Raw genomic sequence first — 22123 nt, 5'->3', positions numbered from 1 at the left:
GAAGCTTTAACGCAGGCACACATGTGCGGTTGCAAATGTGAAAACTGAAATACTTCATTGTGTTATATTTGTAAAAAAAAAAGTTATTTTCATGTCAATCAAGCTTTTTCGTGTTTAGACATTTTAGGCTAAAAGCCGTTCAAGTGAACCTCTCTGATGGAAGATGAGTCTTTGGTGTTTCATATTTTCTCCATAATATTCTGTGTGCCTTGACAAATCAGTCCATATCATGACTGAGTTCACCCTTTTCACCACAGCATGCCATCGAGAATTACAACAGCTCGCTGGACGCCAGCCGGAGTCAAGCCAACGTGCTGGAAGGCGAGATCGTCAACATCAGTGCCGACGTTGACACGCTGCAGGACAAGGTCAAGGTCATGATGAAAAGTAGTGACGGATACCACATTTTGGCGGTCCTCACTGGGGGTACCAATCACAGAGGGAGGGTACCTGAAGCGGGCGGAGCTAGACACTAGGCAGTGTATACGCATTGTGACCTTAGACAAGACATGACGGTGAATTCATGTGTTCTCCAGACCACCGTGATGGTGTACCGTCTGGCTGGCCTGCATGACAGCACCTCCAACACCCACCAGAGGGCGCAAGACCTTTTGTCCTCCATCCACAATGTGACCATGGACCTAAAGGGTAGGAAGACGACTGTGTCTCCTTTTCAAAGTCATGGGGACAGGATGGACGTGTGTGTGGTTCTCCGCAGACATCATGCTGATGGCAAACAACTCGCTGAACAATAAGGAGGTGGAGCAGGATGAGGACGAGCATGAGAGGAAGATGAGGCAGGTGGAGGCCATGCTGGACCAGTTGAGGAACCGAAGCTGTGCGGGACAAAAGACGATTGCCGAGCAGGAGAAGACGGAGGCTGATAAACGTCGGTTTGGTCTTTCCTGGGCGAGGAAGGTGGAAGGTGACATGCTTCTTTGTGTCGACAGTGTTGGAGCGTGTCAATAAGGACTGGGCCCGCCGTCAGCAGGGGAACGAGGACAAGGGCAAGGCCATAAAGGACCGTCTGTCCACGTTCCACTCGAACATGATGGACTTGCGAGACGCCCTGAATGAAGCGGTGAACAACACGGCTCGAGCCGTGGAGATCAACAACGCCAATATGAAGATGCTGGAGGACAACAAGGTGAGTGGAGACCATCCTCCAGAGTGTTCCCTCAAAGAGTCAGCAATGTCACATGTCCTTTTCATCTCAGAGGACGGTGGACGATCTGACGTCCAAACACAAGGATGTGGACGAGCAGCTGCACATGGCCGAAGACGACGTGGCCCAAGTCAACGACCTGCAGTCCATGCTGCAGGACTCCAAAGAGGTTCTGACGCACGCAAGGATGTCCATTTGATGGACATTGGAGTCAGGACGACAGGTCTAAAGCCTTCTTCACTCCAACGTTCTGTCTCACGCAGGATTACGAGCGCTTGGCAGCACAGCTGGACGGCGCCAGGACACCTCTGTCAAAGAAGGTGCAGGACTTCGGTTGGGCTGACTCCAAAGTCCCGTTGGTAGACGAAGCCACGAGACACGCTGAGATGCTCTCCTCTTTAGCCATGAATTTGTCCAGGTGAGACGCTAGCTTCAAAGTATCTCACTTTGTATATTTATTTATTATTAATTTTTTTTGCATTCAACTTACCTTATTACAAGATTTTTCTTGTAATATTATATTTTTTTCTGATTACAACTTTTTTTAATTAATATTTTCACTTTCTTCTTTGTAAATTTACTGCTGATTTCTCAATGTTTTAATGTTTTAAAACGTTTTAAGTTCTCCTGTTAAATTATATTTTTAGAATAATTGAGAATAGAATAATTGAATGTGCCCCCGGCCACACTATGGCCCCCGGGCCGCACTATGGCCCCCGGGCCGCACTCTGGCCCCCCGCCTTAAAGGCTCCTTACACTTCATTCCGTTCCCTTCTGCCACACATCTGGGACACTGCTGCCCTTCCTGCCCCGGAGAGGAACGCAACTATGCACTCTTTGGTTTAGTGTTGAGCACTCCATAAATTATATTTTTATTTTAATGATTTTAATGTGTTCATGTTTGTGTCCAACAACGTTATTCCTGTCTCCTACTGCAACCATTCCAATGTATCAGGATGTTCAGGATGCTGCTCTGCTTTCAGCTTCGTGGAGGAGACGAAGCGCGAGGGCTTGGTGGACGTGACGCAGGCTTACAACAAGATCGTCAACAGCATCAAGGCGGCTGAGGAGGCGGCGCACGAGGCCGCCACGGCCGCCAGCAACGCACTGGAGGTATTTTTATTTTCACCCCACTGGAGGTTTTTTTAATTTGAAATGCAAGATGACCATGTGTTTTGTTCTTGTAGAACGTCAGGGATCAGGACCTGGGCCAGAAGGCCGAATCGCTGAGGAACCACAGTGTGGCGCTGAAGGAGGAAGTGGAGAACCTCGGCCGTGAACTCAACAATGGTGACTGTTTGCTGCACACAACGTCACACAAGAACCACTCCCCGCTGTCTACGTCACCATTTTCTACTCTCGGTTCTTCCTCAGAGTTGAATCCTCAGCTGGAGGACGCTCGGAGGCGACTGGACGATGCCACGGCCAAACACCTCGAGGTGGCCAAGGACCTTCAGATGGTTCACCACAACCTTAACTTGACCTCCAGTACGCCTGTGCAGTACAGACACACATCACAAGAAGTCATGTGATCCCATCCTAACTGCCTTATCTTCACCGCCCGCCCTGTTGAGCAGACGTCAGTCAGGAGGTGGACGAGGCCAAGCGAGAGGCGAGTCGGGCCAACACTTCGGCCTCGCAAGTGAACGACGCCCTTCGTCCAATCAGAGAGCAACTGGACCAGTGGCAGCAGACCTACGGGAACGCCAACGCCACCAACGAGGAGATCAGCAATGCTCTGATGGAGGCCAACAAGACTGGTAGGAACTTGGAAGGTCGCTTTTGGAAGGTTTTCTCAAAACACATCACCGTCACGTTCGACTATTCTAACGTGTGCAGTGAGCATACTGGGCGACACCGTTCCTCTCCTCATGAAGAAGCTGGACAAGCTGCAGAACCACACGGCTCAGATGCCTAACATCTCAGAGAACATCAGCCGCATCCGACAGCTCATCCAGCAGGCGCGCAACGCCGCTAGCAAGGTATTAGCATCACAACCTTCACCCTTTTAACACTTTCACAGCACATTCCTCTACATAGCACAACTCTGTCATATAGAGGATCTTTGACCAGTGTTTTAGCAGGGATTTCTAAAAACTGTCATATAGACCCTATATGACAGGTGCATGACAGTCAAAGATCCTTTATATGACACGCGATCTGGTATTATTAAAAACCAACTGCAAAATAAGTATCGTCAAAGATTGTCTATATCTTCGATTAGTGCTTTTGCAGTAAAATAACAGGAGAGCACTCATGTCATACAAAGGATGGCCAGCATTTTCTCAGTCAGTCCCTTTACAGCAGGCCTCTCCTGTCTTATAAAGGATCTTTGATTCCTAAAAACAACAGATTGCTCCTGTCACATAGAGAATCTTTGATGAGCACTCTTGATCAGTAGGTTTTTATGGTTTTAGATGAGCAGAGCACGCCTGTCATATAGAGGCTCTTTGGCAAGCATTATTACACAGGTCCTTATAAGCAGCAGAGCGCTTGTGTCATATCGAGGATCTTTGGCTGGTGCTTTAAGTTCCCTCGGAACAATTTGGCTGACGAGCTCTGATCTAGGTTAGCAGCTAAAAGGAGGTCAGGCTGCTCTGGCGCAAAATATAACAAGCTCGTCTTCTCCGTTCTTCATCCAGGTGAGCGTACCCGTCAAGTTCAACGGGGGGTCCGGCGTCCAGGTCCGCACCCCACCAAACCTGGCCGACCTGGCGGCCTACACCTCTCTCAAATTCTACGTCACGCTGCCTGAGGCGGCACGCTCCAGACGGCAGGACGACGGCACCAATCAGTTTGTCTTCTACCTCGGCAACAAGGACGTAAGCATCACCCTGAGTAAACGTTTGGACCTGATGACATTTACGTGTGTTTCTGATGGTCTCCTGCCATCCAGTCCGACAAGGAGTTCTTGGGAATGACGCTGGAGGGCAGAAAGCTGCGCTGGTACTTTAACGTCGGAGGAGAAACCGCCGAGGTGCTGATGTCTGAAGATGTCAGGGCCAACGGGAACTTCAACAGCGTGGTCCTGGAGAGGTTGGACGGGCACAGTTTCACAGTGTGTGACTTGATGCCGTGTCTCCTGTGTCTTCATGCTGTCCTCCCCTTGTAGGATCCTACAGTACGGACAGATGTCCATGTCCTCAGACTCCTCCGACGGGGACCAGAGAGTCACCAAGGCCGACGTGGAGGCCAAGGGAGATCAGGGTCTGCTCAACCTTTTGACCAATGACACCGTCTTCTATGTGGGAGGATACCCCCGCACTTTCAAGGTAGGACCGTTTGTTTCTTGGAAGCCGTCATTATGGATGACACTCAGTGTGATGTACAGTATAAATAGTAGTCCTACAGGCTCCAGCATACCTGCCACCCTAGTGAGGATATGCGGCATAGAAAACCAATGGATGGACGGATATTAGTCTTACATTCATTTTATCTACATATTTAAATGCCTTGACCATGAAAACATACCAACTTGAACAACTTAAAGAATGCTAACAATGCTAATGTGCTAATGTTAGCATACTAACAGTGTTTGTATGCGTACCTCTGAAATTGCTAAAAATATTAGTATTGTGTGTAAGTAATGTGATATATAAGTGTTAACATATTAATGTTAACACCTAGCATGATAGCGCCAAGTGTCTGCCTAAGTCCATATTCATGAAAATTGCAAAAAATGCTTAGCATAATAGCATAGCATAATAGTGTCTACCTATGAAAATGGCTAAAAATGCTAATATGCTATTGTTAACATGCTACGTGTTAATATAAGTGTCTACCCATAGAAACAGCTAAAAATTGTACAAAGCTAATACTATCATGCTAGCAATGCTAACATGCTAACATCAGCATGCTAACATCAGCATGCTAACGCCTAACATCATAGTGTTTACCTATCTAGTGTCTACCTATTAAACCCACAAAATGACACTATGCTGATATTAGCATGCTTGAGCACTTACCACTATCATTAGTGGTAAGTGCTCAAGCATGCTAATGTGCTAAAGCATGCTAATGTGCTTAAAAAATGTGTCTCTCCGTGAAAATAGTAAAAAAAAATGCCAGTAAGCTAACATTATCATGCTAGCAATGTTAACATGCTAATACCTAGCACGGTAGCGCAATGGTCCGGGAAGGCTAAATATAAATAAGTGCCCTGACCATATTTTGTGGCGTATGCACAACACTCAAAAGGGTCCTATTTTCCAATGTCAAAGAATGCAATGCTAACATGCTAATGCTAGTGTTAATATAGGTGTCTACCCATGAAAACAGCTAAAATTGTACTACTGTATACTAATATCATTATGCTAGCAATGCTAACATTAGCATGGTAACACAAGAGTGGTGTTTATAAATGTGTATGTGTATATATGTATGTGTGTGTGTGTATGTTCTGGCTGTTCATGATTGTGTTTTTGTCCGCCCAGCCCCCCACCCCACTGGCCCTGCCCAACTTTAAAGGCTGCATCGAATTGGACACGCTCAACGAGGAAGTGCTGAGCTTGTACAACTTTGAGAACATCTTCCACCTCAACACCACGGAGGAGAAACCCTGCGGCAGGTGGGGGCCGGCGGCTGTTAACTGACGGCGTAACGACGTGGTCATGTGACGGCGTGATGATGTGTCTCTCGGCAGGTCCAAGCCGGCGCTGACCCAGGCATGGGTGAACGACGCCGCCTACTTCGACGGCACCGGCTTCGCCGAGATCACCTTCAGCGACGAGTCAGCTCGCATGCAGCGCTTCGAGCAGGAAGTCAAGCTCGTCTCCCACAACGGAATTCTGCTGCTGCTGCAAAACGGAGTAAATATCCTCGGAATGACCTTGAACCGCTCTCAATGAGTGAACTGACCGCGTGCGTCCCTGTCCTCCGCCAGAACCAGTTCTTGTGTCTGGCCGTGGTCCGAGGACAACTGAAGGTTTTTTTCCAGTTCACTGGGGAGATGGAGGAGTTCCAACCCAAAGACCCCGCCTCCGAACTCCTGAGGGTCAGCGACGCAGACCCCAAAGTCGTAAGTTGGCTAAAGAGGCAGCGGCTGAAGGGAGGTGCTAATTGGTGCTTTTACGCCAGATGAAGAGTATTTTCCTCTCCATAGCTGGAGATCATCATCCTGCGTTCGCTTCCCAGTCGTGTGGTGGTGAGGAACAACCGCATCCCCCTCTACACGCACCACTTCACTGAGAGCATCCCTCCATTCGGTGGCAGCTACTTCCTGGGAGGAGTCCCGGAAGGCGAGATGCCCGAGAGGTCATCAACACACACACTTGACTTTCGTGACTTTCTTGCTGTTAGCCGAGCTGACAAGTGGTGTTGTGTTTGGTCGGCGTCCAGGTTGAGGTCCATGTTCTCCAAGCAGGGCTCTCTGAAGGGATGCTTCCGGAACGTCAAGGCCCAGACCTCTCACATTGACCTGAAGAGGATGAAGAGTTCTGGGGTCAGTTTTGGCTGCAATAGTGACCTGCTGGTAAGTCCGACCGTGACATCATCTACGTATAATATCGTCATCCAATCAAGACGACCCTTGAGTAGCGGCCATTTCAGAGCATTCCGACTTTCAAGGCCCACAGAATTTTGCGTTCTATGGCTATAAACCTGGGGAGGTTCCAGGAAAATATCAGCTCCCGACTAGAAATGGGAGAAAGCAGCTTCTAGTGAACACATGGAAAAGCTCTTTAGTAATGTTCTAAAGCTGACGCTGTCTTCCATTATCTGGCTGCCATCTTCCTGCTTGGAGGTGGAGCACGCAGAGCTCCACCAACAAGGACAACAAGGTGTTTTTTTTGGTGCAGGTGGCTCGTGAGGCTCATTTCTCGGGTCAGAGCTACTTGGACTTGGCGCTGAGCAACGTTCCCTCTCTGAGGAACAACTTCTACGCCAGCTTCAGCTTCAGGAGCCAGCAGAAGGACGGACTGATGTTCTTCCATCACGACAAGGTGGCCCACTTCCTCTCTGCTGGTGTTTGTGGAGCTATCGCTGAACCTGCGTGTGTGCGTCCTCAGGACGGCGTGTGTCAGGTGTTCCTGCATGAAGGTCACGTGGTGGTGCGAGCGGGCAACAGCGAGGTGAAGACTCAAAAGACCTACGACGACGACAACAGCCACTACGTCGCCGTCTACAACAACATCAACGGGTAGAAATACGCCACATAGAACGCCGGTCCTCACCTTCCCGCCTTGCACTCATGTGTTCCCGCCACGTTTGCTCAGCTTGCGCGTGTACGTGGACGACATGCTGGAGAAGTCCAAGGAGGGAATCCGGCTGGACAGCAGGGGGCGTGTCTCCACCGCCAGCCTGGAGGGAAGAACCTTCCTGGGAGGAACGCCTCATCAGAGCCTCAGCAACCTCACTGGATGCATCAGCAACGTCTTCATCAAAAGGTCAGAGTTCACACGCCCTCCCGCTGACCTTCTTGCTGCCTTGCTGCCTAGCTCTTCTGGCTGTGATTGTACACTTCTCTCGTGTCTTCTCCAGGACGAGCAGCCCTCAGATGGTGGCCAACCTACTGAAAGTCAAGGACAACGTCAACGTTCCTCTCGACTGTCCTGCCGCTGAAAAGCCTCAGCAGATTGTGGCGGCTCCGCCCAAACACGGCCAAAAGTCCAAAGTACGTGCACGCTCAAGTATACACAGTAACGTACGTGCATGCTCACGTATATACAGTAATGTACGTGCACGCTTGTACACGCACGCTCACTTTATACACAGCATGTATACAGTGCATGTACGTTCACGTACGTACATGCACGCTCATGTAGACACAGTAACGTGCACGCTCACGTATACGCAGTGAAGAACGTGCACACTCACGTATTCACAGTAAAGTACATGCACGCTTACGTATACACAATAACGTACGTGCACACTCACGTATTCACAGTAAAGTACATGCACGCTTACGTATACACAATAACGTACGTGCACGCTCACGTTATATACAGTAAAGTATGTGCACGCTTGTATGTGCACGCTCACTTAATACACAGTAACGTACATGCACGCTTGTACACGCACGCTCACTTAATACACCGTAAAGTACGTGCACACTCACATTATATACAGTAAAGTACGTGCACGCTCACGTATACACAATAACGTACATGCACGCTCACTTAATACACAGTAAATTACGTGCACGCTCACTTAATACACAGTAAAGTACGTGTACGCTCACTTTATACACAGTTAAGTACGTGCACGCTTGTACATGCATGCTCACGTATACACAGTCAAGTACGTGCACGCTCACTTAATACACAGTAATGTACGTACATGCTCACTTAATACACAGTAAAGTACGTGCATGCTCACTTAATATACAGTAAAGTACGTGCATGCTCACTTAATACACAGTAAAGTACGTGCATGCTCACTTAATACACAGTAAAGTACATGCATGCACACTTAATACACAGTAAAGTACGTGCACGCTCACGTTCCACAGTTAAGTACGTGCACGCTTGTACATGCATGCTCACGTATACACAGTCAAGTACGTACATGCTCACTTAATACACAGTAAAGTATGTGTACACCCATGTAAACACCGTGCATGTACATATACAGTACACAGACAGTACAGTGTATGTTCCATAAATGTACACAGGCCTGATAGTCTGTGGTGTTTTGTTTAAGGGGAAGCACAAGAAGCTGTCTGCGTCTCGCAGTCGCAACGCCAGGGACTCCTGCCAGGGGGGACTGTTGGACCAGGAAGTGGGAGCCACCTACTTTAGCGGCGCCACCCTAAGCTACCAGCGCTTTGACTCACTTCCTGCTTCGCTTAGCTCCAAGTGAGTTTGTGGATATTATTCTTATATTCAATATGTAAAATTGACACTTTTATGTCCAACAATATTCTATTTATTCCCACAATTTATCATGATTATTTAGAAATATTCTATATTTTCAATTCACATATTTATGCATTGATTATGCATACTTTCAAATTCAAATATTTAGAATGAGTATTTTTAAAATGATAATACTTTATTGGAGTCATTTATAATGATTTAGTAATATGTTTTATGTTACTAAATTGTATATGGAATGAGATTTGAATATTGAAATATTTATTAATTGGCATCATTATAATGACTATTTAGAAATATGACATTGTTTCTTAGATTTGATTATTACTCAGGTTTTGGCTGATTAAGCCGTTGGCGTGGTTTGGCCATCAGATGGTGTGATTAGAGGTCACTGAAGGTCACGCTTTGTCCCTGCAGACCCCACATCTCGCTGGCCGTGAGGATCCACTCATCAGAAGGTTTGATCTTGTACGTAGCGGGCGGGCAGAGTGGCGCCGCCTTGACGCTGGGCGTGTCGGAGGGTCGCCTGCTGCTGTCCCTGGGAGGGAAGAGGAAGGTCAGCCTGCGCGGCCACACCGCCATCGACGACCAGCGCTGGCACACTGTGAGCTCACGCCGTCGCAGGATTGGTCGGCTGCTTTGAGAGCAGGTGACCTCACGTGACGGTTTGTCCTCAGGTGTTCATCAAGCGGGATGCCGACAAGGTGAGTCTGGTGGTGGACGGCGTCAACGCTCAGTCCAGGAGGATTCCGGCGGCTGAGAGGACTCGCCTCATTGGACCGCTGTACATCGGAGGAGTACCGCTGTCGCTCACGGTAAGAGACTTGTCCTCACCCACTTCCTCTTCTTGTCATGTGACATTCACATGCTACTGCCTCAGGCTGCCGCCCCGTCTGGCTTTATCGGTTGCGTCCGTGACCTCATGCTGAACCAGGCCCCCGCAGGAAGTCCCGCCCACAGTCAGGGGACGGTCCCCTGCTTCCAGAAGCCTCTCCAGCCCGGTGCCTACTTCGCAGGCCAGGGGGGACATGTGGTCATAGGTGAGCCGCCATCTTATCTGTCGCCGTGTCGCATCACGGCATCCTGACTCCTCCCCTTCCCATAGATGAATTGCTGGTGTTGGGCCGCGACCTTGAGATCCGCCTGGAGGTGCGGTCAGTGTCTGACTCTGGACTGCTGCTGCATGCAGGGACATCGTCTAATCAGCGGCTGAGCTTGGTGATGAGCAGAGGAGAGGTGAGGTGGCGGGGCTAGTGGCGCTCTGCCAATGGGAAGTTATGTAACATGGCTCCATGTGTATAGGTGGTGTTGTCTGTCAGCGGTGCCAAAGGTGACTTCTTCTTGTCGCTGATGCCAGAGGAAGCGCTCTGTAACGGACGCTGGCACGCCATCACAGGTCAGTCGGCAACACGCCCCCACTCTCAGACCCAACCCTCAAACATCTTCTTTGCTGTTTTGGTGCCCTTCAGTGGTGAAGAAGAGCAACGTCCTCCAGCTCCACGTGGACGCCGCCAGCGAGCGCGGTGCCGGGCCCAAACATGACCGCTCTGCCAGGGCCAAAGAGGTCATTTACGTGGGAGGACTTCCTGGTTAGTGTTCAAGTCCACACAAACAGCCTTGAAGATACTTTGAAATAATGGCCAACGAGTCTCAAGCATTAATGACAACCGGCACTAACGTTCTCCCAGGATCCTTCACATGTATTTATCTTGTTTCTGAGATTCGATGCTCTCCGACCGGGAAAAAGAGCCGCCATCACCCATAAAGAAGAGTTTCGAGTTGATAAAAGTGCAACATTACAACAACCACATTAATATCACAATGATACCGACTTATTTATGGCATACTAATAACAGTGGCGCTTCGTATTTATGGCATACTAATAACACAGTGGCGCTTCTTATTCATGGCGTACTAATAACACAGTGGCACTTCTTTGATGCGCTACGTCGGACCCTGCCTCTCAAAAGGATCGTTAGGAGCCGAATCACGTCCAAAACCTTTGAAATTCAAACACCCAACCCTAACTGCCACTCATTACAGTCTCGTCTAACCTGCAATCATCTCCCTCTCCACCAGATGGCGTCACAGTGTCGCCGGCTGTGCCCGCCTTCCATGGCTGTATCCGTAACGTCACCGTCAACGGCCGCCCCGCCCCTTTGGACAAAGCGCTGTCCGTGCACGGCGCGGTGGGGACCCACGGATGCCCGAACGCGTAGACACACACACATTTCCACACAACAAATGAACGGTGGTGGGTGTTATGTTTGTGTAGCTTATTTAAAATATTTATTTTATATTTCATGTCTACAGGATGTGTGCGCATGTTCACGTGCGCGATGACAAAATCAAAGTCATTCTCATTTTGTACTTCAATAATGGAATATCAGTACCACTTTATAAGGGTGTATAGAACACACTGGAAATGTTGTCATGGTAACAGAAGTACTTTGTGTGAAACTAATATATTCACTTTTTTGAAAGAATAAGCTCGACACTCCGCACATACATGTTGTTGTCCATGTACTTTAAAATAAAGTTTTCACTTTTATTATCAAGTGGAAAATGGGTAAGGAAAGATGACAGGTTTGGCATTGATTGACAGGTCTTTTAGAAGATGAATGGAGCTAAACGAGGTCTAGTCGAGGCTCATGTCTTCGTCCTCGTCCTTGGACTCTGCTTTAGACGTCTGCATGGCTCGAGCGAACGCCTCCACATCTGACGAGCAATGAGACGCATGACGACATCCTGACGACATTATTATGGTGTGTGTGTGTGTGTGTCACCTCCTCTGTTGGCGGCGGCCACGGCGTCTGCCGGCAGTCCAAACTGGCTCATGAGTGGGCCGAGCTGACCTGAGGCCAGCGCGCTGCTGAACATGCTCATGTGCTGTGGGCGGGGACAGAGACATCCATTGGTTTTGAACAAGGCTGGTGGTGGTGACATCGGCGGCGTTGGCGCACCTGCTGGAACTGAGGTGAGCTGAGCGTGTTGTGGATCTCCTCGCCGCTCTGAGCCAGACTCTCACCGCTGGGCAGAAAGGGGAGGAGTCTCCGCTGCACCTCGGCGTTGGCCAGGATGGGCGCCATCATGTCAGGGGTGCACACACTGGCCAGGTCCACTGCGGAACAAAAGATGGTCTTCAAAACTTCATCACAATGACAAAGTCTCGGCTTACCTGCTGAGCCCGGGGCGGCCGCTGCCACAGGGACGTTCATGGTGGCCAGGATGCTCTGGAGGTCGCTGAGCTGAATGGGGGGGCTTCCGACGGAGGCGGGGACCGGCGGAGTCGGAGCTGAAGCTGGGTGGGAGTACGTGAGGGTCAGAGGGTGAGGGACGCAGGTGACAAAATGGGTGGGTCTTGCTTACCCGGAGTGGAAGGAGCAACGCTGGCAGGGGAGGTGGCCGTGGCGGCGGGGGTCACCGGGGTGGTGGGGGCAGCGTGGGATGAGCTCAGTCTGGGGGCGGAGCCTGATGATGGTGTGGCAGCTGCAGACTGACTGCGAGAACTTTGAAATGGAACAAGATGGTCCTGCTTATATCAACAACCCTTCTATGTGGACCAACACATCACGTCCTGGTCCACCGTGGTCTTTTATGAAAAACTGTCCGCTTAAGTCGACATCAAAATAAACGGTAAACTTCCATGGTGAAGAGCGACACTTGTGTGTGCTTAGATTTGGAAATTCAAACAGTGATTACAAACAGACCGACCTGGATGAGGAGCTGCTGGCTGTGGGTCCGCCCCCTCCAAGTAGGTTAGCGAGACCGGGTCCTGCCAGAGCACCGAGACCTCCTGAAACCAAGCACAGCGTCGACATTACAAGCTAGCCACTGCCTGCACAGTTGCTGTTGGTGTGTTTCCACGACAACAGTGACTCACCCAGCCCGCTGGTTCCAATCAACTGCATCAGCTGGTTGTGGCTCATGTTTCCCAGCAGGTTTTGGAGGCCCCCTTCGGCACCCAGCGCAGAGAGCTCATGCCCCCCGCTGCCTGGTGCTCCGGGGATGGGGGGGTTGTTGAGGTACTCGTTGACCTTCCGGCAGTACTCATCATCCTTGTCCGACTTGGGCTCCTGGTGGCAACCATGAGGGCCAGTCAGCCTTCCGTTCTTAAAAGACGAAATGTCAAGATGGTCATGTTCTTACCTGCATCCAGAAGAAGAGTCTCTTGGACTCTGTCTTGAACTTGAGCACAAAGACCCGCCCGGTGGTGCACTGGCTGACCCTCTTGAACTCACAGTCATCGGGGAAGATGATCAGGTCCTGTTTTAATGAATGCACAGCTCCATCACGCTGCATAAACTGTGACCGACCTCGCTACCAGCCCATAGATGTTACAACAATGTAAAAAAGGTGTGGATGTGAAGTTACTGACATCATCCACATTCCCAGTGGTCCTGTCCTTCCAGCAGAAGTGGATGAGGGAGTCGTCTGTTTGCTGGACATACACGGTGCCTTTACGCTTGTCGGCCGTCACAGTCTTCCCCTTGAGGATCATCTTGCCGGCGCGGAACTGCACCAGGTGCTTGCTGGAGCTTCCTCTGGATCCGCTCACCAGGCTGGGGAACAGAGCTCCGGACGACATCCTTTTATTTACGCGTGGAGTTATTTATTCGGCAGCCTGGAGTGAGGATAAAGACAAAAGAAAGTTCAATACAGGCAAGAATCTAAACTTGGGCTGACCATGTAAGGACAATCTAGAAAGTTACACTATACGAGTTCATGACGAAGAAACCACGTAAGGGAAAGCACTGTTAGCTCAAATCACCAACAACGCGAAAATGTGTTAGTTTCAAACAACTTAATGTCTTTACGTCGTCACACCGTGCTGATATTAGCTAGCAGTTAGCTTGCTGCCCGATGAGCGAGCATGCTAACGTTAGCCGATGACGTGGCTAAAGCAACGCTCCGGCACTTTTAACAATAAAACAACTTTTAATCAATAACAAGTTAGTACAGATAGTTTGTGTTTCAAGAGAATAGTATAGTTACCAGAGGCTTTGAAGGCAGAAATGTAGACCGAGTACTACGTAGGTTGTTTCCGCTTTGCTGAGGTAGCTTGACCACGCAATGCATTGTGGGTACACCAGGGAGTGAGGCAACAATAACAATGAAAAAAAATAATAACCACCCTGATATCTTATTGTTACATTTAATATCACAACATGGTTGTTGGTGACATGAAACGATATGTAATATGAAATTAAATAGTACTGGTGGAACTGGTAGAGGTGGCCGGGGAGCGGGAAGTCTGGACTTGTTTGCTGAATGCTACCTCCGAGATCCGGACCCGGATTAGCAGAGGATAATGTGATGGAAAGGGACGTGCTTGTTTTTCTTTTCGTCGTGTCATACCCTGTCCCTGACCTGTATTACATATTAATAATTATAATAATGCGTATATCATCGTTTCTGGCATATACTGCATATACTTTATAATAATCACTTACTCCAATACAAAAGTAGCGTCATGTCGGGGGCGCGCCTTAGCCACGCGCGCTCCCGTCGAGAGTGAGTGACAGCTGGTAGCTGGGCGCCCAACCGGTGTGTACCCACATTAGCCGCTCGCCGCCTTTGGAGCCGGAAGCATCGGCCACTGGGATGAGGAGGGAGGTCTGATTATCCGCTTGGAGCAGGACGGTGGGGAAAAGGAGCAAAGACACACTCGTAAGGAACAATAAAATAGGTGCGTGTTTCCTTCTTGGTGGCGTTAGCATGTATGCTAACACCGATGGCTGCCCTTGAATTAGTGAGCTAGCTAAACGCTAACTGCTTCAACATGGTTGTCTTTATTAGAGATTATCTGCTCTAGCTCTGCTCTCTAGGCGGTCACACACGAGATCCATCAAACGTTATCAACGTGCTCGTGAACCTAATCACATTGGACATAGCATACACACTCAAGATGAAAGATCAATACGGATTTGTCCACTGTGATTGCGGAGCTTTTTATAAACACCGAATAACATGATCGATGCACAATTTTAATAGTACGCCCTCAAACTGAATCACTATCATGCGATGCTATTCTTGATTTAATCTGAAATAGCAGTTTATGTCTCTAATCCCCTTAAAATCACTTCTACACTGGCATCGCTAACCCCTTAAAATCACAAATACGCTAACATTGCCAACCCCCTTAAAATCACTTGTATGTTAACATTGCTAACCCACTTAAAATCACTTGTATGTTACCATTGCTAACCCACTTAAAATCACTTGTATGTTACCATTGCTAACCCACTTAAAATCACTCACACGCTAACATTGCTAACCGACTTAAAATGACCTACATGCTAACATTGCGAACAAACTTAAAATCACTCACATGCTAACATTGCTAACCCCCACCCCCAAATCATTTGTACACTACCATTGCTAACCCCCTTAAAATCACTCAAACGCTAACATTGCTAACCCACATAGAATGACTCACATGCAAACATTGCTAACCCCTTAAAATCATGCACACGCTAACATTAAAATAACCTATACGCTAACATTGGTAACAGTTTAACATCACTCGTATGTTAACATTGCTAACCCACTTAAAATCACTCGTATGTTTACATTGCTAAACCCCTTAAAATAACTCATACGCTAACATTGCTAACCACCTTAAAAATCACTCATATGCTAACATTGCTAACCCCGTAAAGTCACTTACACATGCACAGCGACCTTTGCTTGCTTGTAATCATAACTTTTATTACCTTCCAATATGTATGTTTGTGGATGCAGTTTTATCACATCATGTCCTACTTTTCATTTGTCTGAAGTCTGATGTCATAGGTTTCATTTCCTTCCATGTCGCTGGTCACGCGGAGAAAACCTCACCTCTTAAGAAACGTTGTCAGGGCAACAGTGTGGCTCATAAGTTCGTTGTTGGACCGTTGAATGTTTTGCGGTCATGTCACGTGGCTTGTCATGAGCGTGTCCCAGTCACATAACCGCAAAGTTGCATGGGCTTACCAAATAGTCAGTGTGACCAGTGTAAGTGGAACTGCCTGTGATGCCCCTGCAAGGTACTATTGTAAAAAATTGTCCTTATGTCACATTAAAGCAGTTAGGTGAAACACAGAGTCTTTCACACAGAGCAGGACAGAGAGATGTATTCTTTGAATGCTACCTGAGCTGAGTGTGACGGGATGGTCATTCGTGTGTGTGGGTGTTGGGTGTGACGGAGGGAGGGATGACAGTTTTCAGATGTGGCGGGTGTTGTCACGTCCAGTGCAGCTGTACTAGGCAAACACGAAAGGAGGACATCATGTCATCCAAGAGTGGTCCAGCATGTTTGCCTAGTCATGGAACTGTTGACTTGAATGGTACAGTACAGTATAATGGAGCTGTGAGAATGGAGCTTGTTTTTTCAACCTTTGTCCAGTAGGTGGCGCTATGCATCATACTGCAACTACTGCTATGCCAGAGAATAAAGAAGACGTAGCAGGAGGCGTCAGGGTTGCCATTGCTATATTTAGTGAATAATCGGAGCCCTCTAGATCACAAAAAATACTTAATATATTAGAAAATCCCCCGCTGGGCCACACTTTGGACGACTGCTTTGCCCCCCCCCCCCCCCCACTACCTCCTTTCCCAGCCTCCAAACAGGCAGAGACAGGGTTCACTCTGCATCGGTTTGATGGACGTTACAACAACGCATTACAACAGCATGAACGGAACGAGCCTTTTTGTCATTTTGTCATACAGTCGCTGTGTCTTGGTGGGTGGAGGCGGGGCCCCTAGTATACACACAGAAGAGTGCCACATAGTCGTCGTAGACCCCGCATCGTGTCTCGTGATGCCCCTTTTGCTTTTGGTGTTTTTTGCAACTTACCGTTTGTCTCCCCTGCAGCGTCCTTGACAGTGACATGCAAAGCGTCATGGCCAGCTATTAGAAGTAGTGCGTTCAGTGGTTTGGCTCATGCTGTCAGTCATTAGCTGAGAGCGAGTGTGGGGGTGTGCTTAATCGTCTCGCACGCGCACACACACACACCAACACACACACCAACACACACAGAGTTAATAATCTAATCCGAGTAGTGTGAGTCAGTCTTACTGGTTAATCCCACTCAGGTGGGAGTGAATCTCTGTTGTGACTGGTTCGTTGGGGGGGGGGGTCTTGATGACGTCCCAACCTACTCCGTCACGTACAGCAGAATTTTTTTAATGCTTGCAAACTATCTTCACCACTAAGTCAAAGAGTCCATGGTCTACGTCAGGGATTTACGGATAGCTGCCTGCATGTTGAGAATCATAACAGGTAGAGATTATTTTGGTCTTAGTTTAAGTCTAGCAGTCTGGACTCGCCTCTAAGCCTGCATGGCACCTGCTGTCCTCCTGGCTTTGTCCACCACAAAGTCCGAAAGTCAAAACCTTCAATGAGAAGCCACTTCAACCTCTAGTGACCTCCACTTCCTTACTTCCTTACTCCCTTACTCCCCCCCCCCCACCAGCAAATTTGCATGTTGAAAGATGAAAAGAAACTATCACAGAGACAATGTTCTCTGTTGCCCCCCCCCCAGCTGGCAGGTGAAACGTCATGGAGCAGCAGAGGCAGAGAGCTCTGTCCACGTCTGGGGAGTCGCTGTACGTCGTGCTGGGAGTGGACAAGAATGCCACCACGGAGGACATCAAGAAATGTTACAGGTGAGCATATAGGTGAAAAGGCCTTTATTATATCAACGTTCTTCTTCATTTTCCAATTATTTTCACTTTTCTTCAGCTGTCTACATTTTCTTCTTGTAATTTTATTCCCATAATATTTAGATTTTCCCAAATTTACATCTTTACGCTTTTTAATAATATTACAACTTACATTTTTTTCCTTCATATTTCAACTCTTGGCTACCAAAATGACATTTAATAATAGTCTGACTTTATTCTTGTCAAATTGAAACCTGTTTGTTAGAATAAAAGCTTTTTTCTTAATATTTTGATACTTGGCAACTTCATTTGTTGTTTTCCTTTTTTCATATGTCTTGTTAATGCTAAAAGTTTGTCATTTTTCCTCCTAATGCAAGAGTTTCTTCCCATAAAACTGCGGCTTTTTTAGTTTTTCTCTGAATGTTTTGACTTTTTAAAAAAGGAAACTCTTGTAGAACTTTTGTACATTTTTCTTCTCATAATTTATACTTCTTATCAATGTTTGTTTTCACTTTTAATAAATAATTTTTAATATAATAATGATGTCATTCTTCCATCTTTCCGAAAATGATGTTATTCTCGTAAAGTTACCGTTTTTCTCCATCTTTTTTCTCTTAATATTTAAACTTTATTCTGTAAAATGACTTTTTTGTTGTTGTAGTTTTCTTGAGAAATGATATTTTTAGGAGGAAAGGCAGCCTGCCGTGCGCTAGAGGGAGACAGACGGGCACACAGAGAATGAGGATGTGTGACGACCTCAAACAGAACCAGCAGCAGGTCTGCGGTCTTCCGTCACTCCACCCTCACAAGACCGATTCCTTCTATCTTCAGGAAACTGGCATTAAAGTTTCACCCAGATAAGAATCCCGACAATCCGGAGGCTGCAGAGAAGTTCAAGGAGATCAACAACGCTCACTCCATCCTGAGCGACAGCACCAAGAAGAACATCTACGACAAGTACGGTTCTCTGGGTCTCTACGTGGCCGAGCAGTTTGGAGAGGAGAACGTCAACACCTACTTTGTTCTGTCCAGCTGGTGGGCCAAGGTAGCGTCTTGTAGACCGGTTCTTCTCCACTCCCTCTACTTTGTTCACGGTGGCGTTGTTCATCATGATGTATGCGTTGTCTGTTCCCCCCCCCAGGCCTTGTTTGTCTTCTGCTGCTTGTCCACTGGTTGCTACTTCTGCTGCTGTCTGTGCTGCTGCTGCAACTGCTGCTGTGGCAAATGTAAACCTCGACCCCCCATGGACCAGGAGCCCGAGTTCTACGTTTCCCCTGAGGACCTGGAAGCCCAGATGACGGCCGACGAAAGAGGTGAGTAGTCGTTGGCGATAGACATAGAAACTGAGAATACTCTGAACACTATACTCTGAATACTCTGAACTGAGAATTGCTCCTCTATTATAAGTAGTAAAAGCGACATGTAGTATTCTGGTCACAAAACATGACCTTAACACTGCATGAAGTATTCAAGTCAGCCATGACATATCCCACATGATAGAATGAAAAAAGGTCTCCCAGTCTGTGTGGAAGTGGTAAGTTATTTGCTTTTCAACCTCAGAAGAAATCAATTCAAGGCTAACCGCTTTTCTCGCGAGCTGGCGGTCATCTCAAGCCCCTACAATGCATAATAGGAGGGTAACGGTGACTATAGGGTTGTTATTTCATGTGTAGAGGGCTCTAATCAATGCAGAGGAAACCCCGCACCAGCTCACCCTGGGAGCTATTTCAACACATTGTTGTTGTCTCCTCCAGACGGCACCAACGACCCCATCATGGTGCAGCCATCCTTCGCCACAGAAACCACACAGCTCACTGCCGACGCTCACCACAGCTACAGAACGGACGCATACTAGACACGTACGCACACGCACGGCCTGTCAGTGATGCGTCACGTAGACGTAGCAGAAGTTGCACAACAGGAGCAGACAGAAGATGAAGCCATTGAAGAGACACAAGACGCTGTATTGGCAGGGAATTATTTACACCTTCATTTCCGCCTGAACAAGTTCACCTGTTGACACACACACCACACACACGGGGGCGGAGCCTGTCTCAGCTTGACCAGGGCCACTCTGGACACACACACACACACACAGTCACGCTGTTATGCAAGAGGAATAAGCAACAAGCCCCACGGGAATGAAGCTGAGAGCTTGTGGTTGCACTCGTCCACTGTGCTGGACAATCCATCATGAAGAATTGTATCATTGAGTTCACCTCCAACGCTTTTTATTCATCAAATTGTTTTATTTTGGTGTCCCGGTCCTTCACGTCTTCCAATTGATCACCTTCATGAAGCAGTCTTGTCTTCCACATTCTTACAGCATCCCACACTCGGCTCCTAACTGTACTCGTCCTCCATTGAGTCTTGTGTGCGTGATGTGACATCACATGACCAGACATGGCGATGTCTGCGGAGTCTTTTCCGTCCTCCACAAGCTTCTGTCCTCCATCTTCCTCCATGTTTGTCTCCATCTATATTTCTAGCTAGCCTTCACCGTCATCACTTTTCCACTTGTTTTGTGTGTAGTTGTTTGTGTCGTGGTGGTGGGACTGTCCATGTGTTGTCCATTGTCCTTTAGCTCGTCTGTGTGGTAAAATCAATGCTGGACTACGTTGTTGTTGGTCCACAACCAAAGCAGCTTTGGCAGTGCCAAGTCTGCACCATGTTCACTTTTGACAACTTGGCCTATTTCCCCAATTTGTGGCCAGCGGGGGGCACCCGGCGTCTTTGTTTAAGTGGGATGGTTTGTTTATCAGTGTTCAGAGTGTTCCTGAAGTCTGAACACACCAGCAAAAATGCATCCAGTTTCCAAATGATATTTTTAATGTTATATATATATATATATATATATATACGTATATCTATCTATCCATCCATTTTTACGGCACTTATCCTCACTCGAGGTACGGGGGTACGTTGGAGGCTGTCCCAGCTGACTTTGGCCAATTGCAGGGCTCATATAATCCCATATAATGATTTGCACTCAGATTCCTACCGACAGACAGTTTACCATTTCACCTAACGTGCATATTTTTGGAATATGGGAAAATATCATTACATTAGAAATAAGAAATATAGCTATTTATTTTTAATAAATAATAATAACATAAATGTATAATTTCATTTATTACAATATAACTTAATAAATGTTTTTTTTTTAATAAATACATATTCTTTATTTATAATTAATTAATTGTACTTTTATTTACTTTATGAATATATTTTTAATTTCCAGGAATGGAACCCATGCCCCCTCCCATGAAAGGCATGTCAAAAAATGTTTGTGTAACAAAAAAAATTCCATTCATCCATTTCCCCCACTTACCCGAGGTTGGGTTCCCGGGGAAGCCCAGGCTTCCCTGCAACGTCCAGTTCCTACCAGCAGATCCCAAGGCACTCCCAGTCTAGTTGAGAGGCCCAGTCTCTCCAACATGTCTTGGGTCTTCTCCTCCCTCTTTGCCACTTGTGGCGGTGGAATGGATGGTGTGGGTGCGCCGTGCTGCGCCAGACTGCTCTGCTCACACAAGCTTTCACAAGTGCGCTGGCCACACTCCTTAGGAACACTCTACAAAAATAGATCCCCTTATCTCAAATAAATTGTAGTTTTGTGTATTATATGTACGTATGTGTGCAGTATGTGAAATATCCAGACTTTATGGACGCCCTGTCTGCCATTACTTGAGGAAACGGATGATTGACGAATCCAAACTACTGAAACGTTTGTAATATACACACACACACACACACATAGTTGTATGTGTTGAGTTTGACAGCTTTTGGTTGGGTCCGAGACAAGTGGGCCCCCTCGCCACACACACACACACACCAGTTCTGCCCCCAATGCCCGGCACAAGATACTCCTTTGTCAACGGCCCTGCTGGCGAGCTTGCAAAAGTAAACATCTTCACTCATCATGCAGAGCTTCTCTCAGGGATACTGCAGTTTAAAAATAGTTTCTTTCCAGTCATCTGCACTTCCTGTTTGACAGATTTCACCTTCCTTTTGTGTCATCCATGGTAGGTTGATAGTGTTGAGACACGCTCATAGCGCTCTGTCAAAGCCAAACAGACCAAACGATGGAAATCACAGTTGAGATGCTCTCTTTCATGGTGAGAAAAAAGATTGAAGTGTGGATGTAGTGAGCAGATGAAGCGTTGTTCTATTTATTTTTCTTAACCTTTGAATTAACGGCTACACGAGATGTATAGAATTTTAGAAGCCAAAACCAGCGAAACGTTGTTCTTTTAGCTTGCAGACTTAAATAAGAATAAGTCGTTCTAATAAACATTTTCAATGCTTTACATATCTTGTCTGTTTTGACTTTTGCGGGAATTAGGGTGGAAAATGTATTGTTACGATGAACTTCACTCTTTGTTATTGCCCCCAATTTGCTGTTTTTTTATTTGTACAACTTTCTTTGAAAACAATTATGCATTTATGTCTTTACTCCCATAATATTTTGGCTTTATTCCCATCAAACAGTGGGGTGGGCACG

General features: G+C 47.3%; 3 protein-coding genes across 6 annotated transcripts in view; 2 read left to right on the top strand and 1 right to left on the bottom strand.

Annotated features, from left to right (window-relative positions):
* lama5 (laminin, alpha 5) overlaps nucleotides 1-11554 on the top strand; it is a 53489-nt gene extending 41935 nt beyond the window's left edge. For 2 of the 3 annotated variants that reach the window (XM_058050940.1, XM_058050942.1), the window contains exons 50-80: nucleotides 258-374; nucleotides 537-648; nucleotides 719-889; nucleotides 951-1147; nucleotides 1218-1334; nucleotides 1429-1583; nucleotides 2149-2278; nucleotides 2353-2455; nucleotides 2540-2653; nucleotides 2743-2925; nucleotides 3005-3147; nucleotides 3808-3987; nucleotides 4062-4201; nucleotides 4278-4437; nucleotides 5599-5732; nucleotides 5808-5973; nucleotides 6048-6182; nucleotides 6267-6418; nucleotides 6503-6635; nucleotides 6961-7104; nucleotides 7171-7301; nucleotides 7378-7548; nucleotides 7643-7775; nucleotides 8804-8958; nucleotides 9394-9580; nucleotides 9654-9791; nucleotides 9857-10016; nucleotides 10082-10212; nucleotides 10279-10372; nucleotides 10446-10565; nucleotides 11056-11554. In XM_058050940.1, coding sequence (XP_057906923.1) covers nucleotides 258-374; nucleotides 537-648; nucleotides 719-889; nucleotides 951-1147; nucleotides 1218-1334; nucleotides 1429-1583; nucleotides 2149-2278; nucleotides 2353-2455; nucleotides 2540-2653; nucleotides 2743-2925; nucleotides 3005-3147; nucleotides 3808-3987; nucleotides 4062-4201; nucleotides 4278-4437; nucleotides 5599-5732; nucleotides 5808-5973; nucleotides 6048-6182; nucleotides 6267-6418; nucleotides 6503-6635; nucleotides 6961-7104; nucleotides 7171-7301; nucleotides 7378-7548; nucleotides 7643-7775; nucleotides 8804-8958; nucleotides 9394-9580; nucleotides 9654-9791; nucleotides 9857-10016; nucleotides 10082-10212; nucleotides 10279-10372; nucleotides 10446-10565; nucleotides 11056-11195 — 4446 coding nt within the window. In that variant the 3' untranslated portion in view covers nucleotides 11196-11554. The remainder of the gene's footprint in view (nucleotides 1-257; nucleotides 375-536; nucleotides 649-718; nucleotides 890-950; nucleotides 1148-1217; nucleotides 1335-1428; nucleotides 1584-2148; nucleotides 2279-2352; nucleotides 2456-2539; nucleotides 2654-2742; nucleotides 2926-3004; nucleotides 3148-3807; nucleotides 3988-4061; nucleotides 4202-4277; nucleotides 4438-5598; nucleotides 5733-5807; nucleotides 5974-6047; nucleotides 6183-6266; nucleotides 6419-6502; nucleotides 6636-6960; nucleotides 7105-7170; nucleotides 7302-7377; nucleotides 7549-7642; nucleotides 7776-8803; nucleotides 8959-9393; nucleotides 9581-9653; nucleotides 9792-9856; nucleotides 10017-10081; nucleotides 10213-10278; nucleotides 10373-10445; nucleotides 10566-11055) is intronic. The other variant, XM_058050941.1, reaches the window with a different exon arrangement.
* On the bottom strand, nucleotides 11487-14762 carry LOC131104124 (proteasomal ubiquitin receptor ADRM1-like). Its single transcript, XM_058050943.1, has 11 exons — nucleotides 14430-14762; nucleotides 13972-14346; nucleotides 13355-13600; nucleotides 13126-13242; nucleotides 12860-13052; nucleotides 12691-12772; nucleotides 12346-12485; nucleotides 12155-12277; nucleotides 11940-12097; nucleotides 11763-11865; nucleotides 11487-11694 (listed from the first exon to the last, which is right to left on the bottom strand). The coding sequence occupies exons 3-11, from the start codon at nucleotides 13562-13564 to the stop codon at nucleotides 11615-11617; spliced, it is 1206 nt and encodes a 401-aa protein (XP_057906926.1). The 5' UTR covers nucleotides 13565-13600; nucleotides 13972-14346; nucleotides 14430-14762; the 3' UTR covers nucleotides 11487-11614.
* dnajc5ab (DnaJ (Hsp40) homolog, subfamily C, member 5ab) lies at nucleotides 14366-21929 on the top strand. 2 transcript variants are annotated; one of them, XM_058050945.1, is made up of 5 exons: nucleotides 14366-14646; nucleotides 17502-17625; nucleotides 18454-18667; nucleotides 18764-18935; nucleotides 19377-21929. In XM_058050945.1, the coding sequence occupies exons 2-5, from the start codon at nucleotides 17519-17521 to the stop codon at nucleotides 19475-19477; spliced, it is 594 nt and encodes a 197-aa protein (XP_057906928.1). In that variant the 5' UTR covers nucleotides 14366-14646; nucleotides 17502-17518; the 3' UTR covers nucleotides 19478-21929. The 2 variants fall into 2 exon arrangements, with proteins under 2 accessions (XP_057906928.1, XP_057906927.1); XM_058050944.1 differs by having other exon boundaries at nucleotides 14384-14665.
* Nucleotides 21930-22123: the final 194 nt, after the last annotated feature.

This window comes from Doryrhamphus excisus, chromosome 16, assembly GCF_030265055.1.
Source record: "Doryrhamphus excisus isolate RoL2022-K1 chromosome 16, RoL_Dexc_1.0, whole genome shotgun sequence".
In the NCBI taxonomy this organism is placed as follows: domain Eukaryota; kingdom Metazoa; phylum Chordata; class Actinopteri; order Syngnathiformes; family Syngnathidae; genus Doryrhamphus; species Doryrhamphus excisus.
Note: the sequence above shows the minus strand (reverse complement) of the source record. Positions and strands in the feature narration are given on the sequence as shown.

Coding starts and splice junctions, on each gene's coding strand:
- LOC131104124 (XM_058050943.1), bottom strand. CDS start 13,564: ATGTCGTCCGGAGCTCTGTTCCCCAGCCTGGTGAGCGGATCCAGAGGA. Junction 12,486..12,690: donor GCCAGCAGCTCCTCATCCAG/GTCGGTCTGTTT, acceptor TCCATTTCAAAG/TTCTCGCAGTCAGTCTGCAG. Junction 12,098..12,154: donor GGCCGCCCCGGGCTCAGCAG/GTAAGCCGAGAC, acceptor TTTGTTCCGCAG/TGGACCTGGCCAGTGTGTGC.
- dnajc5ab (XM_058050945.1), top strand. CDS start 17,519: ATGGAGCAGCAGAGGCAGAGAGCTCTGTCCACGTCTGGGGAGTCGCTG. Junction 18,668..18,763: donor TGTCCAGCTGGTGGGCCAAG/GTAGCGTCTTGT, acceptor TCCCCCCCCCAG/GCCTTGTTTGTCTTCTGCTG. Junction 18,936..19,376: donor GATGACGGCCGACGAAAGAG/GTGAGTAGTCGT, acceptor TGTCTCCTCCAG/ACGGCACCAACGACCCCATC.